Source organism: Leucoraja erinacea, chromosome 10 (assembly GCF_028641065.1).
Source record: "Leucoraja erinacea ecotype New England chromosome 10, Leri_hhj_1, whole genome shotgun sequence".
NCBI lineage: Eukaryota > Metazoa > Chordata > Chondrichthyes > Rajiformes > Rajidae > Leucoraja > Leucoraja erinaceus.
Genome location: NC_073386.1, coordinates 19,173,597 through 19,190,581, shown reverse-complemented (window position 1 = coordinate 19,190,581; position 16,985 = coordinate 19,173,597). Strand labels below are relative to the sequence as shown.

Genomic DNA, 16,985 nt, shown 5'->3' with positions numbered 1-16,985 from the left:
GTTGAAATTTACGAGAAGACTGGAGGGTGGCAAATGCTGTGCCTCTTTTCAAGAAGGGCTACAGGGAAAATGCTGGGAACTATAGGCCGGGGAGCTTAACATCTGTAGTTGGTAAGTTACTGGAGAGTATTCTGAGGGATAGGTTATACAGGCACTTGGATGGGCAAGTTAGTTTAGGGTTAGTTAGTTTGGTTTTGTACATGGGAGGCCGTGTCTCACAAATCTGATTGATTATTTTGAAGACGTGACCAAAAAGTTTGATGAGGGCAGAGCTGTGGAACTTCACTATGAACTTCACTATGAACTTGTGTACATGAACTTCAGTATGGGGTTCGACAAGGTGCCTCATGGAAGGCTGCTCTGGAAGGTTAATTCGCATGGGATCCAAGGAGTGATAGCTGAATGGATAGCAAATTTGCTCCATGGATGGAAGCAGAGGGTGATGGTGGAAGGTTGCTTCTCGGACTGGAGGCCTGTGACTAGTGGTGTGTCTCGGGGTTCGGTGCTGGGCCCATTACTGTTTGTCATCTACATCAATGATTTGGATGAGAACATACTGGGCAAGATTAGTAAGTTTGCTGATGATACAAAAGTTAGTGGTTTTGCAGATAGTGAAGATGGTTGTGAAAGATTGCAGCAGGATCTGGATCGATTGGCCAGGTGGGCAGAGGAATGGTTGATGGAAAATAATGCAGAAAAGTGTGCAGTGTTGCATTGTGGGACGTCAAACAAGGGCAGGACCTACACAGTAGATGGTAGACCTCTGGGTAGTGTTGTAGAGCAGAGGGATCTAGGAGTACAGGTGCATGGTTTCTTGAAGGTCACGTTGCAGGTAGATAAGGTGGTCACAAAGGCTTTTGGAACTTTGGCCTTCATCAGTCAGAGTATTGAGTATTGAAGTTGGGAGGTCATGTTGCAGTTGTATAAGACGTTGGTGAGAACGCATTTAGAATATTGTGTTCAGTTCTGGGCACCATGTTATAGGAAAGATATTGTCAAGCTCGAAAGGGTTCAGAAAAGATTGATGAGGATGTTGCCAGGACTACAGGGTGTGAGCGATAGGGAGATGTTGAGTAGGCTGGGTCTCTATTCCATGGAGCGCAGGAGGATGAGGGGATATCTTATGTAGGTGTACAAAATCATGAGAGGAATAGATCGGGTAGATGCACAGTCTTTTGCCCAGAGTGGGGGAATTGAGGACCAGGGGACATGGGTTCAAGGTGAAGGGAAAAAGATTTAACAGGAATCTGAGGTGTAACATTTTCACACAAAAGGTGGTGGGTGTATGGAACAAGGAAGTAGTTGAGGCTGGGATTATCCCATCGTTTAAGAAGCAATTAGACAGTACATGAATAGGACAGGTTTGTAGGGATATGGACCAAGCACAGGCAAAGGGGAGCTAGTGTAGCTGGGACATTGTTGGCCGATGTGGGCGAGTTGGGCCGAAGGGTCTGTTTCCACACTGTATCACTCTAAGACTCTAAGAATGGCCGTTAATATTCATAACGGAAAACTGCTGAAATACTTGACAGATACTTGAATAGGGATGAGGAAGGGGGATATGGGCAAATGGGATTTGTATATATAAAGATCACAATCAGCAGGGGGATGGTGGGTTGCATTGAGCCTCTTTCTGTGCTGTACATTTCTGGGATTCTATTTGCTGCTCTCGAAGGACATTAAGTAGAATGAAGCTAAATGCTTGGTCCTCTAAATGCAGGTCGGGGGGAGTTCCACGGGTACCATGTAATCCCGTGCTACCTGCTCCATGGTCGGATAGTCGGCGACTAAGCCGTCTCCCCCACCTGGTTTGCCAGGTGAGGAGGAGGCTGTGGACACCCAACAGGACCAAAAACAAGACCTGTCAAAGAGCAGATGAGCTTCTAGCGAGCCAACGGCCATCCACACTTCAGTGGAAGTTGCGATCACTGTCGTACATAACATTGTAAGGAATGATGATAAAGCACACACACACGCCAAAATCCTGTACTTCCAGCATCGGAAGTCCGCAGGAACTGGAGGACAGAGATGTGTGGTGCGTCCGTCACCGTTCCCGTTGGCAACCAGCACCACTGCGTCGCTAATGTTTTCAACGATGATGATGATGATGACAATGTACATGAAAAATTAAATTGCATAGCCTTTTGGCATAACTGCTACTCAATGTTTTGGGTATGTACCAAATAAATCAATTTCCTTTAGTTACTTCCTCAAAAAAAGATTCTATCAGATTTGTGACACATTACCTCCCCTGCACAAATTCACACTGAATTTCACATGTGCTTTGTCTTTCTCAGCAAACATGGATGTTTGCCTCAAAATTGTACCCAGCAACTTCCCTATAACTGATGTAAGACTCACCAGCCTGTGGTTTCCAGGCTCTTCCAAACTGCCCATGGGACAGCATTAATGATCCTTTAGTCTTTTGATATCTTGCCTGTGGCTGTCAAAGATGTAAAACAAATATCCATCAGAATGCTGTAATGTTCCCTCTCGCTTTCCTTAGCATCCTGGGATAGAGCCCATCTGATCCTGTGGATTTATCCTCCTTAATTTACTCCAATATTTCCAGCACTTCCTCCTTCCTAAGACAGATGTGTTTCTGGAAATCAGTCCACTCATCCCTGAACTCCTTAGCCTTCACATCCTTCTCCCTGGTGAATACCAATGAGAAGTATTAGTTTAGGATCTCAAACCAAAATGTATAAAAATACCCTTTAATATAATCTGACAATGTGCACTTTAACCACATGTGATTTTTTTTTTCTATTACAAATCTCAAATTGTGGAGTACAGAGGCAAATAAATAAATGATGGGTCTTTGTCCCAAACATTCTGGAGGGCACTGTAGTTGCCGAGTTCAAAATTTCTTCCTGTCTCTATGTACTCTTCCCACTGGACTGGCATGTTTTATTTTGCACATACAAATCAGCCTCTGGGTCATGTCATTCTGGGTGTTATGCCCCCCCCTCCCCCCTCCCCCCCCGCACATCGCTAGTTGGCTGAAGGGCCTGTTTCAACTCTATCGCTATGACTCTAGAAGAATCCTGAGATTACAATCCACCTGGTCCTGTTTTACAAATTTCTACCTAACTAAATACCCTTTGTAGAGCCGCACTTCTCTTCTTTATTCCGTTAGTAGCAATGGAGACAGCTGGTTACTCACCTTCCTCTTTCAGAGAATGTTGTACCTGCTCAGACCTCTTAACCCTAGCAACATGCCATCGTGGAGTCACAGAAATGGCTGTCTATCTGTCTTGCAAGGAAATGCAGATGTTAGTTTACAAAAAAGGATGCAATGTGGTGGAGTAACTCAGTGAGTCAGGTAGCATCTCTGGAGAGAAGGAATGGGTGATGTTTCAGGTTGAGGCACTTCTTCTCTGGAGAACATGGTTAGGCTCCATTTTGGGTCGGGATCAGTCTGAAGAAGCGTCCTGACCCAAAACTTTGCCAATCAATGTTATCCTGACGTGTTGCGTTACTCAAGCACTTTATGTCCTTGGCTGCATATATCCCTGACTCTTGAATTAACTTTCATTAATGCTGGTTTTGATTCTGTCTTTCTTGCTGTGTAGCAGAGCCAGTCAAAGTGCCACCAACTTGACGGCTGCTGCTTTCCTCTTGGGGGCAAATCTTTCCGCACTTCCCCAACATTATCAAAATTGGTATTCCTCTTTGAGAGGGAAAGAGTTTCAAGATTTGTATATTTGTGAATTGAAATATTTTTATTCTAATTGTCTCTTTAAAAAATGTGTTCTATTTCAGACAAGAGGACAGAACCCTGGTTCCTGGTTTATTCGCCCATTCCCGTTTTGGTGACCTTCCTTATTTACCTTCTAATCTGCAAATATGGACCGAAGTACATGCTGAGCCGAGAACCATTCAATCTGAAATATATACTTATTGTTTACAATTTTGCTCTTGTCGGGATTTCAACTTACATTTTCTGGGAGGTATGTATGTTTATTATGAACTGTAATTGTGAATATTTTGCTTTTTATTTGAGTCATGTGCTTGCTTGGATCTATTGATTTTAAAGTGTTCTGTTGGCAGCCAGGCTGACCAATAATCCTTTATCTCTGGACATTGGGCTTCATATTAATTAGCAATGTTACAAAATTTTGAGATTTAAAAAATCAAGTCTGCAATTTATCCCATCAGATAAAGCATAAAAAGAAGTTTAATTTTACACCTAATTCACTTTCATATCTCAAGTATTTAAAAAGTTATGGCCATTTTCATACTCGGAAATTAGCATCTTGTTCCCTATTGATTTTCTATGGACATAACAAAAAAGCTGTGATCGTGGAGAGTCAAAAGCCCATAACTTTCTTAAAAATTAAGAGAACTGAATGAAAATTTCAGTTATCATAGATTGAAGCATTCTGAAACAAATATAAAATAATCTTACTTGGATGACCTGAAATTAAAGCATATAATTAGTTAGTTACCTAATTGTAGCTAATTTCAAACTTAAATTACTAGTTCTAAACATCTATCCATTTCTTAATAAATGATTAACCTTTTTACATAGCCTGTGTCCAAATAATATTCACAAATAATTCACGATAAAACATGATTTTTAAATCTCATTTACATTAATTTATAGGCCAAATGGAAGGAATTTAGTGTTCAATTGCTGTAAATTAAAGTCCATTTAAATTGGCTTTCTAGTGGGATCCTGTGAACGCACTGATTTAGAACGTTCACATTGCGGTAGATTTGTGCCCTCAAATGCCCAGAAAAATACTGCGGGATATAATGGGGCCCAAATTAGCTACTCGCAACATTAAACTTTGTATAAAGGGATCTTGAGAAGCCCTTTTTAACGTAAAAATAAACAGCCTACCTTCCGTTTTCCCCTGTATGAGATCCGACCCGTTGTCGGTGGTCTCGGGTTTAGAGGTTAATTTTTAACCTACTATAACAAGTAAAGAAAGCCCTTAAAACTAAAAATAGTTCCAGCTACGGAATCTTCCAGCGATTTTTCGTTAATAATTAACTAGGCTGAAAAACCTCGATTTGAACAGCCTAGGGAAAATCGCGTTTTAAACCCGCCCCCCTCTAAACGGCGCCAAAATCGCGCACATGGGCTGGGACAGATTTTCAGCGATCTTCGGGTAGGCTTTACAACATACCTATATTAATAGAAGGAATAATTATGTTATTATGCCTATTGCATAAAATTAGTGTCCACAGCAAAGATTTGCCTTTAAAACTGGTCAATGAGAGTAGCTGTCAGGAAAAATAAATATACTGTTTGCTTATCCACATTTACTTTAGACTTTATACATTAGAGATACAGCGCGGAAACAGGCCCTTCATCCCACCGAGCATGCCGACCAGCAATCACCTCATACACTAACACTATCCTGCATACGTATCGGGGACAATTTACAATTCTACCCAAGCCAATTAACCTACAAACCTGTAGGTCTTTGGAGTGTGAGAAGAAACCAGAGCACCTGGAGAAAAACCCATGCTGTCACAGAGAGAACGTACAAACTCATGTGGTCACAGGGAAAACGTGCAAATACAGCACCCATAATCAGGATCGAACCGGGTCTCTGGCACTCTGAGGCAGCAACTCTACTGCTGCGCCACTGTGCCGCCTCTAGACTTGTACACAAAACTGAGAAAAATATTTTTGAAATAACACCAACCATAGCTTCTTGATATTGTTGAGGTTTTCCATAAGTGAGAAAATTACTGTCATCTTATGATATGTTAAATGGGATGTATTACCTGACTGGACCAGTATTTATTGTCTTTATGAAGGAGTAGGTGAGCAACTTGAATGAGTATAGTCTTGTCCTAAAGATACCCATGGTACAGTTTGGTGGTGAGTCCAGGATTTGAAGTCGGAGACTATGGAGAAGGATAATTTAGACATAGAAAATAGGTGCAGGAGTAGGCCATTCGGCCCTTCGAGCCAGCACTGCTGCCATTCAATATGATCATTGCTGATCATCCAAAATCAGTATCCCGTTCCTGCTTTTTCCCATATCCCTTGATTCCGTTAGCCCTGAGAGCTAAATCAAACTCTTGTGCTTTCAACTCTGAGCTATATGCAGGCAATGATTTTCCCATGTGCTTGCCAATTTTAACATTACCACTGACACCTAGATTGAAAGTATGAATGTAAAATGTGTTTAATGGAACAGATTAAGACAATTTTCTAAACGGAAACAAAAGTAGCCAGAAATTACAGGCCATCGGTATTTATGTATATGAAGTTACTTGCAACGCCTGTTATAATTAGTATACCTCCTGACATACACCACGTCATTTGATTCTATTTCATTTCTTGCTGAGTCTAGTTGTGTTCATGCATCTTGTTAACATGAAAAAAAAATGCATTCTAGTTCCTCGTGACATCAATTCATGCAAACTACAGCTATCTTTGCGAGCCTGTGGATTACAGCAACAGTGAACATGGATTACGGGTAAGAAGAATGCCTCTTGTAATAATGTTGTCCTTAAATTTTGTTTGATTTATGGAATAGGGAACCATTATAAAATATGCACACCTGTTCACTTGTTACTCCATCGTATAGCCATGGGAAAACTTGGTGCAATTCTGATTTGATATCTCTTAGTTAATTTCATTCATTACTGATCAAAGGTAATTGCTGCCAAGTTTTAGAGTTTGAAATGGGCGGCAAAGTAAATGGGAGCAAAAGTCACGGTGATGATACTTCTAATTGTAAACTATACAGATTAGGATCTCTTGTAGGATACTTTTACAAAATAAGACTGTTTTTGGCTGTATATAACATTTGCATTTGTGACCAGACCTGCTTGCTCTTTTTTTTTTGCATGTCACTGGTTTCTTACTGAAAGCAGGTTTTGTTAACAGTAAATAAAGCAAACCTTGTTTTAGATCGTTGTTGTTTTATTCCATGACGTGAAATATATAGAGCACTATGTATGCATATAGTTGCTTGGTTCAAAATATATGTGATTTTCCTTATCAAAGAACAGGTATCGCTAGTTCAGATGTTAATTTTTTTTTTGTCAAAGTTTCCTTTGAATTTTCCTTCTGACACCCATGGTGAAGGCCACAGTTGTTTCAACTTTCAGCCTTTTTTAAATACATCCAACAGTTTGAAACCTCATCCCTCCATTCTAATTTAGCAAATTCCTTTCTGACTTACAAAACTTGGCCATCTTTTATTTCTCCATTCACGAGTTGATAGATCGAAGATTTCCAACACCATTGTGTGAGTTATCTGTGGATACATTTCCACTGCCTGTAATGGGGTTGGACTTGGATCGCAGTTCAATCAAAATAATCCACGCTGTAAAATTCCAAAACATAATTATTGCTGTTGATTCTTTAGTTGCAACTTATATAAACTGTCAGGAACATTCTTAAATTGTCCATGGTTACAAGGTATATAAATGTAATCATAGGAGTATGAACTTGGGTGCCTAGAAAGTGGAAGAATTTCTATACAAATGTTTATTTTTCTGCACTATTGTCTACATTACGTGAGCTGCTGCCGCAGCTTCATTGTATGTCTCTTCTCTGTGCTGCACCAGTAATTTATACTCTTTTTGTTCTAACCAAAGATTTGGCCACTAAATGTCTGTCAATGTTGCATGCTGAGGACAGACATGCTGCATGTCTGTCCTCAGTGTTGCAATGTTGCATGCTGAGGATATGTATGTTTGAAGATTTTTTCTTTTGTAATCATTATTAATTGTTGAATTAACATTGCTGGGAATTCTAAGAACATTTGAAATCCGAATGTCCTATTACATTGTTTTCAAGACACCACTTATTTGAAAGTGTAAAGGATGTACGCAGAACTGTAACATTCACAGTTTGTTGATGAATGCAGTCTTGTTTGACGGTCTAGTGTATGTATAGATTACAAGGTTAGCAAATTTGGTTGTAGAAAATCATTTCAGAATTGTTATGGGGGAAAATTAGCACAAACTGAGGTTGATTTTTCTTTTGCCTTGGAAATCATAGCAAATGGTGAGTGTACCATATGGTCTGACTATTTTAAAACTGGCTGCATGTAGGTGATTGTTAACAACTCAGCTTACTGGTGTTCATTGTAGCAAGGTTTTGGTGAAAACTAATCCGTGGAAGGACTCAAGAATGAGGAGTAATTCATCGAACATTATTAAGCTCAGTCACAAAATGCCAGAGTATGCAGGTCAGGCTGCATCTTGGGGAGAACATTGATATGTGACATTTCAGGTCAGGACCCTTCAGACTGATTGTGGTTGGGGGGGGGGGGGGGGGGGGGGGGGGGGGGGGGGGGGGCTGGAGGATACGAAGGTGCGGGGACAAAGCCTGGCAAGTAATAGGTGGAAGGTACACAAAAAAGCTGGAGAAACTCAGCGGGTGCAGCAGCATCTATGGAGCGAAGGAAATAGGCAACGTTTTATGGGCCGAAACCCTTCTTCTGTGATAGGTGGATGCAGTTGAGTGGTGGGGGGAAGGTTAATCACTTGCCAGGCTTTGGCCTGCCCCCCTTCTCTTCTGGCTTTCTACCCCCCCCCCCCCCCCCCCCCCCCCCCCCACACCCAAAGAGATACACAGCGCAGAAACAGACGCTTCGGCCCACGGTGTATGTGCAGACCAGCGATCACCCCATACACTAACACTATCCTACACACTATGGACAATTTTACAGAAGCCAATTAAGCTACAAGCCTAAACGTATTGGGAGTGTGGGAGGAAACCAGCGCACCCGGAGAAACCCCACGTGGTCACAGGGGGAAACATACACATTCTGTACAGATGGCATCCATAGCCAGAATTGAACCCGGGTCTCTGGTGCTGTGAGGCAGCAAACCTATCTCTGAGCCACTGTGCTGCCCAGATTTCAGATGAATCTGGAGCAATAAAAAACCCCACCTCCACCTGGGCCAGGCAGCATCTGATGGGAAATGGATGGACGACATTTTAGGTTGTGACCCTTCCATTTGATAAATGTAATAGGTCAGTTTTCATCATAAAATATAAATTGACCTTTTAGGCAGAATTCATTGAATGTTGTTGGAATCGGTATTAACTTTTTCCTCCAATGGCTATAGACCTGTTTATCATTGTGTTTCTAAATTTTGATTTTGCAGCTTTTTATCTCTCTTTACAGATGGCAAATGTCTGCTGGTGGTTTTTCTTCTCCAAAGTAATTGAACTGATGGACACTGTAAGTGAATACCTTTTTTTTTTAAATGTAGGTTCAATTATGTTGACATTTTACTTATTTGGAGGTTAACTATTTTCTTGAAAATTCCCTCCCATAATTCTAACTGATTAGTGACTGCAAGATTGTCATAATAGTGAAATTAAAACCACAAGTACAAACTAGTGTACATGATGATAGTTTGAGTGTAGTTCATTAGAACAATTGCAATACATTTCTAGAATACGATTCCTGCCCCGTGTCAATGCAATGACAGAAAAAGGACTTAATTATTTACCTATCAATACTAACCAGTACAAAATAACATTTGACTTTGATCTATTTAGGTAAATTGTTGCCTGAAAGTCCAAAAATTCCAGAAGTTAAATGCATTAATATAGTCTAATGCACCATTTCTGTCTATTTCCTTGATGGACTGATTATTAATGGGTCCTTTATCACTATTGAAGAAACAGCAGAAATTCTCTTGAGCCTAGTCTATATTCTTCCCTCAGATCCAGAATTGTGGATATTTGGTGTAATGGCAGGCCTATTTGATAATCACTCAATTACATGACTGCTTTGAGATGTTGCTGAAGGAAATGATGAGATGCCAGAGGAATGAGGCTTTTCTCTCCCCTTGACCTGAAGTAAGGGATAAGCATTTAGGTGCAGTTGCTGAATTTGCTTCTAAGATGAATGATTATGCAAGTGGTTCTGCCATTAGAAATCTCATGAGATAGAAACTCTCATTGCAAAGACAATTGTGTTAATTTGGAAAAGATTAGGAACTGGAAAATTATCAATAATTAAGGTCTTGGTGAGTAGCTTGAAGTTTTTTTATTTCTGTAATCTTAAAATACTAAAGATTGTACAGTATGTTACATTTTAACAGATTATCTTTGCAAATGGTCTGATGGATGGGTGGTTTATAACATGTTGTTATGACAGAATCAAACCAGCTGTATTTCTAACTTTGGTTGAAATAAAAAAGAAACAATCAAACTCGATATGGGCATCGTGTACCATGTATATTGTAGTAGCTTGGATATTTGCCAGCTTGCAATTAGATTAATGAGCAGGGTTAGTATCCTGGTTTTAGAACATTGTTTCAAATCAACCAGCTATTAATTAATAGTATCTGAAATATGAGTCTTGGCTAGTGGGTAGGAGAACAAATTGGTAACTTGCTACTTGTAGCCCTGAAAGGGCTTTCTCACAGTGTGACCTGACCCAAGACTTAACAAGAGTTTAACATTGTGGGAAGCTCCTGCGATAACAGTACGGCATTCGTGGACCACCGGGACCTCCGTGGCGCTAACGGCAGGTAGTCGTGGAACTTTGTAAGGTCGGGAGAAAATTCAAACATTTTTGAATTTCTCCAAGAGTGACTTGAGCACTTTGTGGTGAGCGTTGCAACATTGTATGAACGCAGATGCCAGTGCGATATCCGTGCGATATCCGTGAGATGCCTGCTTTCAACCCTATGTGTTTCATATGGTTATTGACAGAAGAATCCTATAACAAAATGTCATTGAAAAATAGATACAAAATGCTGGAGTAACTCGGCGGGACAGGCAGCATCTCTGGGGAAGGATTGGGTGATGTTTCGGGTCGAGACCCCTCTTCAGTATTCAGTTTAAGACCATTGAGAAAATTTTGGGTCTAGACCCTGGGTCGCGAGTCGAAACGTCACCCATTCCTTCCCTCCAGAGATGCTGCCTGTCCCGCCGAATTACTCCAGCATTTCATGTTTATCTTGGATTTAAACCAGCATCTGCAGTTCCTTCCTACACATTTTGTCTTTGAAAAACAATGGTGTGCATCGTTGGGTCTTGTAAAAGGTTACAAGACCCCCTTATTCCAACTACAACATTTTGCATATTGTTTTTAAAGTAAAAAAAACACACAAATCTACATTGGAATTAAGCGTATATATTTAAATCAGTGCGTAGGAAATTATACCCTCACTTATCCATATACAGTACATACTCAAACAGCTTAAAAAAACAACATTTTTATATTTCACATATGCTGACAGATTTGAGATGAGCTAAGGAAATATGAAAATTACTGAGAGCATACAGCTTCCAAGGGCATCTGCTGCACAAACAAAATAATACATTCAGCCTAATTCTTTGCAGTATATGTCCAATTATACTCTTTTATACAGTTTGCAACTTTCTCTGTTGTAAGTCTCAAAAACAACTGTGAATTTATTCATTTTGCCAGATTCAGGCTTTCTGCTCTTAGATACAGTGAACCAATTCATCTCAGAAACGTTGGCTTTTCTGATCAAGAGAGTCGCAGTTTTACTCAGTAACTCATAAGTGTATATTGTTATTCCTATGTTATCCCTATGGTTTCTCTGCCCTTCAGTTTTGTTTTCAGTTTGCTATCCTGAGTTCTTAAACTATTAATTTATCTGCAAGTCTTACTGTGAAAAAGATTCTCAAACAATGACAATTAGGTGGGACGTCCTCGATGGACACATGGTCCATTGGCGATATTGAGACCACCTTTTTTACTCGCCTTATGTCCCCTCTGTCAAGCTTCCGGGTTTACCGTTCGCAGGAGTTCCCACGGTACCCGCAAGAGCCATTACGGATATCGCATGGATATCGCACTGGCATCTGTGTTCATACAATGTTGCAACGCTCACCACAAAGTGCTCAAGTCACTCTTGGAGAAATTCAAAAATGTTTGAATTTTCTCCCGACCTTACAAAGTTCCACGACTACCTGCTGTTAGCGCCACGGAGGTCCTCGGTGGTCCACGAATGCCGTAATGTTATCGCAGGAGGTTCCCACGATGTTAAACTCTTGTTAAGTCTTGGGTCAGGTCGCACCGTGAGAAAGCCCCATTAGTGGCATTATATGTGGAGCTTTAAAAATCTCAGCATCTCCCAATTTGTGTTGGTCTAAAATTGTATAAGATTATGCAATAATTTTCATAGTCTAGTTACATATCCTATTATTCATCTTAATTCCCCATCAGCTTATCTGTACAATTTAATGAGCATTCCTACCATATTTTTCAGTTACTGTGCTGCTAAATGCTGTTGACATTCATCTCCATGGAGTCCTGTACAAGATGAGACTGAATGCAATTTTATCAGAAATTTAATCTCCCAGTGAGAAGTATGATTCTCATGGCTTCAAAAATAGGTTTTGAATAACGATAGGTATAATATCAGAGACTTTGTACTTAGAACCAGATTAATATTCTTAGTGGCACTGTTCAGTAATAGATAAGTCTGCTATATTAGATATGATTAGCGATGAATAGTGCGAATCAAATGTAATGACCTACATAATTACTGAACTAAACCATGCTGGTATACACATGAATATAGAATTTTGTTTCAATGGACTAGAAATGTACCAATACATTAAAAAAAAAGTTTTCTCTTGCCGAGCTTTTCCAATCTTATTCATTGTTGTCCACAAAAGACAAAGGGCTATAGGCTTGATCACTGAAGTAGATGCAGCCTGCTATTTCTTATGGAACTATTTCCATGCAGCCCATGTAAATCTTGATATATTTTCCTTTTACACTTTGCTTCAGTCTGCTAATTCCATCTTGTTTCCTTTTGGCAGGTATTTTTCATTCTGAGGAAAAAGCACAATCAGGTCACATTTCTTCATGTTTACCACCATGGCACAATGATTTTCAATTGGTGGGCAGGAGTAAAATATGTACCAGGGGGGCAGTGTAAGTATTCAGATAGTGCACCTTTCTGAAAAATGTGGACTTTGCACAAAATAATCAATCATTTATGTGTAATGCCAAGTCTTGGAAGGAAAGTTGCAGTTAATTAATTAGTAGATTAGTAGATGATTAGTAGGTAAACTATAAATCCTGACCCAAAACATCACCTATCCATGTCCTTTAGAGATGTTTCCTGACCTGCTGGGTTACTCTAGCCCTTTGTGTTTTAATCAATATTCCAGCATATGCAGTTCCTTGTCCCTATATTTTGCTTTGCTTCTACACAGAACATAACCCAGTCTGACAATTTGTACATCAAATCATCGGTGCTGTTAGACTCCCTCCTGTTACATCACCCACAGTGTGGAATGGGGTTCTCTGTTGTTATGATCAAACAAAGAAATTCACTTGAATAATGGCATCTCGCAGTACAAAAGAGGCCAGTTAGGCCATTGTTCCGTGCTAGATTTTTGAAAAAGATGAACAATTGAGCCTGATATTCTAACCCTGTCACCATTAAACTCTGCAAGTGAGTTGTCTGTATTTGCCCTATTTAAAAAATATCAATGAAATTCAATTCCATCACTCTTTTTCATCATTCAAACACTCTGTGTTTTCGAGGTCATAATGATCCTCTAAAACTATCTGTGCTCTTAACTTTATTGCCAATTTTTCATTTAATCTGTGATCACACAATGCGCATTGCAAAGGAAAAATATTTTTTATCGAAGTCCTTCATAATTTCTACTACCTTTTGTAGAGCATCCTCTCTTAGCCTTCTCTACCCCATGGAGTTCATTTGCAGTCGCTTGTGTTTCCTTAAGCCGTACAATGTTACTTTTTATGAAGAACAAGAGTGCTGTCAGCTAGAAAAAAACATCTGCTGGAGAAACATTTCTACCCGTTGCAATGGGATTGCACCATGAGTCACATCTTCCCCCTCCTCTCCCATGCATTCTGCAGCACCCCAAGACCCAAAAAAAAAGATTTGTCCTGATGGACCCATAGGTTCTGTCAGGTAAGAGCAGGCAGAAACAATCTCCTCGTACCTCACCTCTATCCTGTCTTTTTTTGTTCAGCCTCTTCCCACCTAAATCTGGGCCACCTTGCATGCCCTGCACCAGTTTGTAATTTAAAACCAGTATGCCCTTCCACTTCCCTGTTCCCCACAGCCTCATCTTCACCATGGATGACCAGACTTTTTTGTACCTCTGTCCTTCATTAGCTCCCTGCCACAAAGTGCTGTAATTCGCCTGACAGACCTTATTCTTGCTCTAAATCACTTCTCTGTTGATTCCTCCCACTTTCTACAAATCAGTTGTGTGCTCGTGGGCCCCTAGTATGCCTGTCTTTTTGTTGCTTATCTAGTCCATGGTCCAAATCCACAATGGCATAGCTCTCCAATTCTATCTCTGCTACATCAGTGACTGCATTGGTGCTGTTTCCTGCACTTGTTTGGAACCCGTCAATTTTATCCACTTTGCAACAGATTTCCACGCCCACCCCCCCCCAAACTACATTGACACCTCCTCCTAACTATTATCTTGGCTGAACGCCATTCCTTTCTCTCGGTTTCTCCGTCTCCATTGCCTCAATCGTTTCACGGTGAGGTGTTCCATCTGAAATGTCTTCCATTTTCAGTAAACTTGCTGCCTGCTACCTGCCTCACCCCTCTCTCTCTCACCTCTTTATGCTGGCGATCTCTCTACCTTATCGGCCCTGATCCAGAGTTTTGGCCTAAACATCAACCATCCCTCTGCCTCCACAGATGAAGCTCAACCTGCTGAACCCTTCTGGCAGTTTGTGTTGCTCACTATTTATGAAGTGTTTTACTCCTGAAAAGCCATGTTTGACAAGACCCTGGAGAGAATATTACCTTAAAGCGTTGTGCCTAGAATTGTCTAAAATACTCCACCTGAGCCTTAACCCATTATTTCTAAAGGTTTAGCGTGACTTGGTTACTTTTGTGTTCCGTGTGTCATGTTTAAACAATTATGTATTTAATAAACTACACTGTCACATTTGTTGACATATGCCCACCCTGCCACCCCCAGTTTGTTCTTGCATCTCTACTCTTAAATTTTAATTTCAGACTATATTGCATTTGCAATACATTAATTCTCAGTTACCCATGATAAAGTGCATCTCCCATATGTTTGTTGATTTTACAGGTGTATGTCCTCCTGAAGTCTCATACTAAGGTGTACTTTGTCAATGTTTATAATGCCCTTATCTTCAAAATGGTTGTCCTTTTGTGTATAAACGTCACCCATAGACTATTAGCTTACAAGTGAAACATAAAAGTAAATCTAAAGTCAGGTCCTGGCTGTAGAAGCCGATTAGTGCATGCTTTGTTGGAGCCAGTAACAATTTACTATTTCTTTGTTAACTACTCATTCATGTTGCTACAATCTATATGATATCAAGTGCTACTATTTTTAGAATATATCAGTAATGGGCCCGATATAGCATGAGCAGGAAGTGCGAATCTAACACTTCTTCTCTTTCTCTCCCCAGCCCTATCCCCACCCCACCTTCACACATCTCACCCCCGCCTATTTCCTTTGCTCCATAGATGCTGCCTCACCCGCTGAGTTTCTCCAGCATTTTTGTCTATCTTCACGAGTTTAAGGGTATTTTGCTCACAGTTAATCTGAGCTATAAAGAGGCCTTGTTAACAGTAGCAGTTGAAGCTTGGAGACAATTATTCCATGGCAATTCCTGCCACCCTTCTCCCGTTCATTATTCCAATCATTATTCCTTCTGCTACAAAGCCTCTCTTGCTTTTTCCCTGAATCTAACAGATCAGCTGGTAGAGCTGTTGCCTCACTGCGCCAATAACCTGGGTTCAACCCTGACTTGGGTACTGTCTGTGGGTCGTTTGCATGTTCTCCTTGTGACTGCATGGATTCCTCCAGGTGCTCATGTTTTCTCCACATCCTAAAGAAGTGCAGGTTGGTTGGTTAGTTGGTAAGATAGACACAACATGCTGGAGTAACTCAGCGGGACAGGCAGCATATCTGGAGAGTAGGAATGTGTGACGTTTTGGTATGTAGGCATGGACTCAATGGGCCAAAAGGCCTGATATTGTGCTCTGTCTCTGACTTAATGATCATCCATAAATGTTTATGGGTTAGGACAAATAGGATGGTTGAATTAGTAATTCTTTACACATTGCTGGATGTTGCATCTGTTATGATTACAATGTAATGAATGTTCATTAATATTAATTGTCATCTTCAGCTTTCTTCATTGGTATGTTGAATTCCTTTGTGCATATTGTGATGTACCTGTACTATGGCATTGCTGCAATGGGACCACACATGCGCAAGTACCTGTGGTGGAAGCGTCATCTCACAATGATTCAGCTGGTATGTTAATCATTCAAAAATGTGTAGATTTAAAAATATCAGAGTGCCAGAAATCCTGACTTGGACATAAAATGGAGATGTAATAACACCTGAATATTCAACCCATCCCATGATCTTCTATTTTGGTTATACGTCAACTCTTATATTTGGATAGACACAAAAAGCTGGAGTAACTCAGCGGGGCAGGCAGTATCTCTGGAGAGAAGGAATGGGTGACGTTTTGGGTTGAGACCCTTCTTCAGACTCCCCTATGTTATACCTTATATTTGGATATCTCAAAGTCTTCATTGCATCATGCATAATATGGAAACATTATGGGACAATGGGGAGGGAGGAGAACAAAGGACAATGGAGACCTGGCATGGGGGAACCACTGTGGGGGGATGGGGGGAGAGAGAGAATACAAGGAGGAGCCAGCATACTTTGCAACTGTCAACACCGTTGGTGGTTGCTATTTGTATACATTGTGTATGCAAGCAAAGAGTTTCACTGTGCCTTGTCTCGTGTGACAATATAGTGTTGCATTCCATTTCATAATTAACTGCAGGAGTGGTGTGCACTCTCAGCTGGGCTTGGTCTTGCCGTTTCATTGTAGTGCTGATGCTGGTGCCTTCTCTTTTGTGGTAACGTTGACAATTGTAGCCAAACCTGCTGCCCACACCAATGTTCTAACACAATGCAAACTTGTTCAGAGAGGGCAACTTCTAATGCATTGAGGGTGGAAGTTGTATCTATGTGATTGAATTAGAGCAAG

At 40.6% G+C, this 16,985-nt stretch overlaps 1 protein-coding gene across 1 annotated transcript in view; it reads left to right on the top strand.

The window, feature by feature from the left end:
- LOC129700868 (elongation of very long chain fatty acids protein 4-like) overlaps positions 1-16,985 on the top strand; it is a 54,733-nt gene that overhangs the window by 24,828 nt on the left and 12,920 nt on the right. The window contains exons 3-7 of the mRNA XM_055641634.1: positions 3,766-3,953; positions 6,366-6,446; positions 9,117-9,173; positions 12,749-12,863; positions 16,104-16,231. Of these exons, the coding sequence (XP_055497609.1) occupies positions 3,766-3,953; positions 6,366-6,446; positions 9,117-9,173; positions 12,749-12,863; positions 16,104-16,231 (569 nt within the window). The remainder of the gene's footprint in view (positions 1-3,765; positions 3,954-6,365; positions 6,447-9,116; positions 9,174-12,748; positions 12,864-16,103; positions 16,232-16,985) is intronic.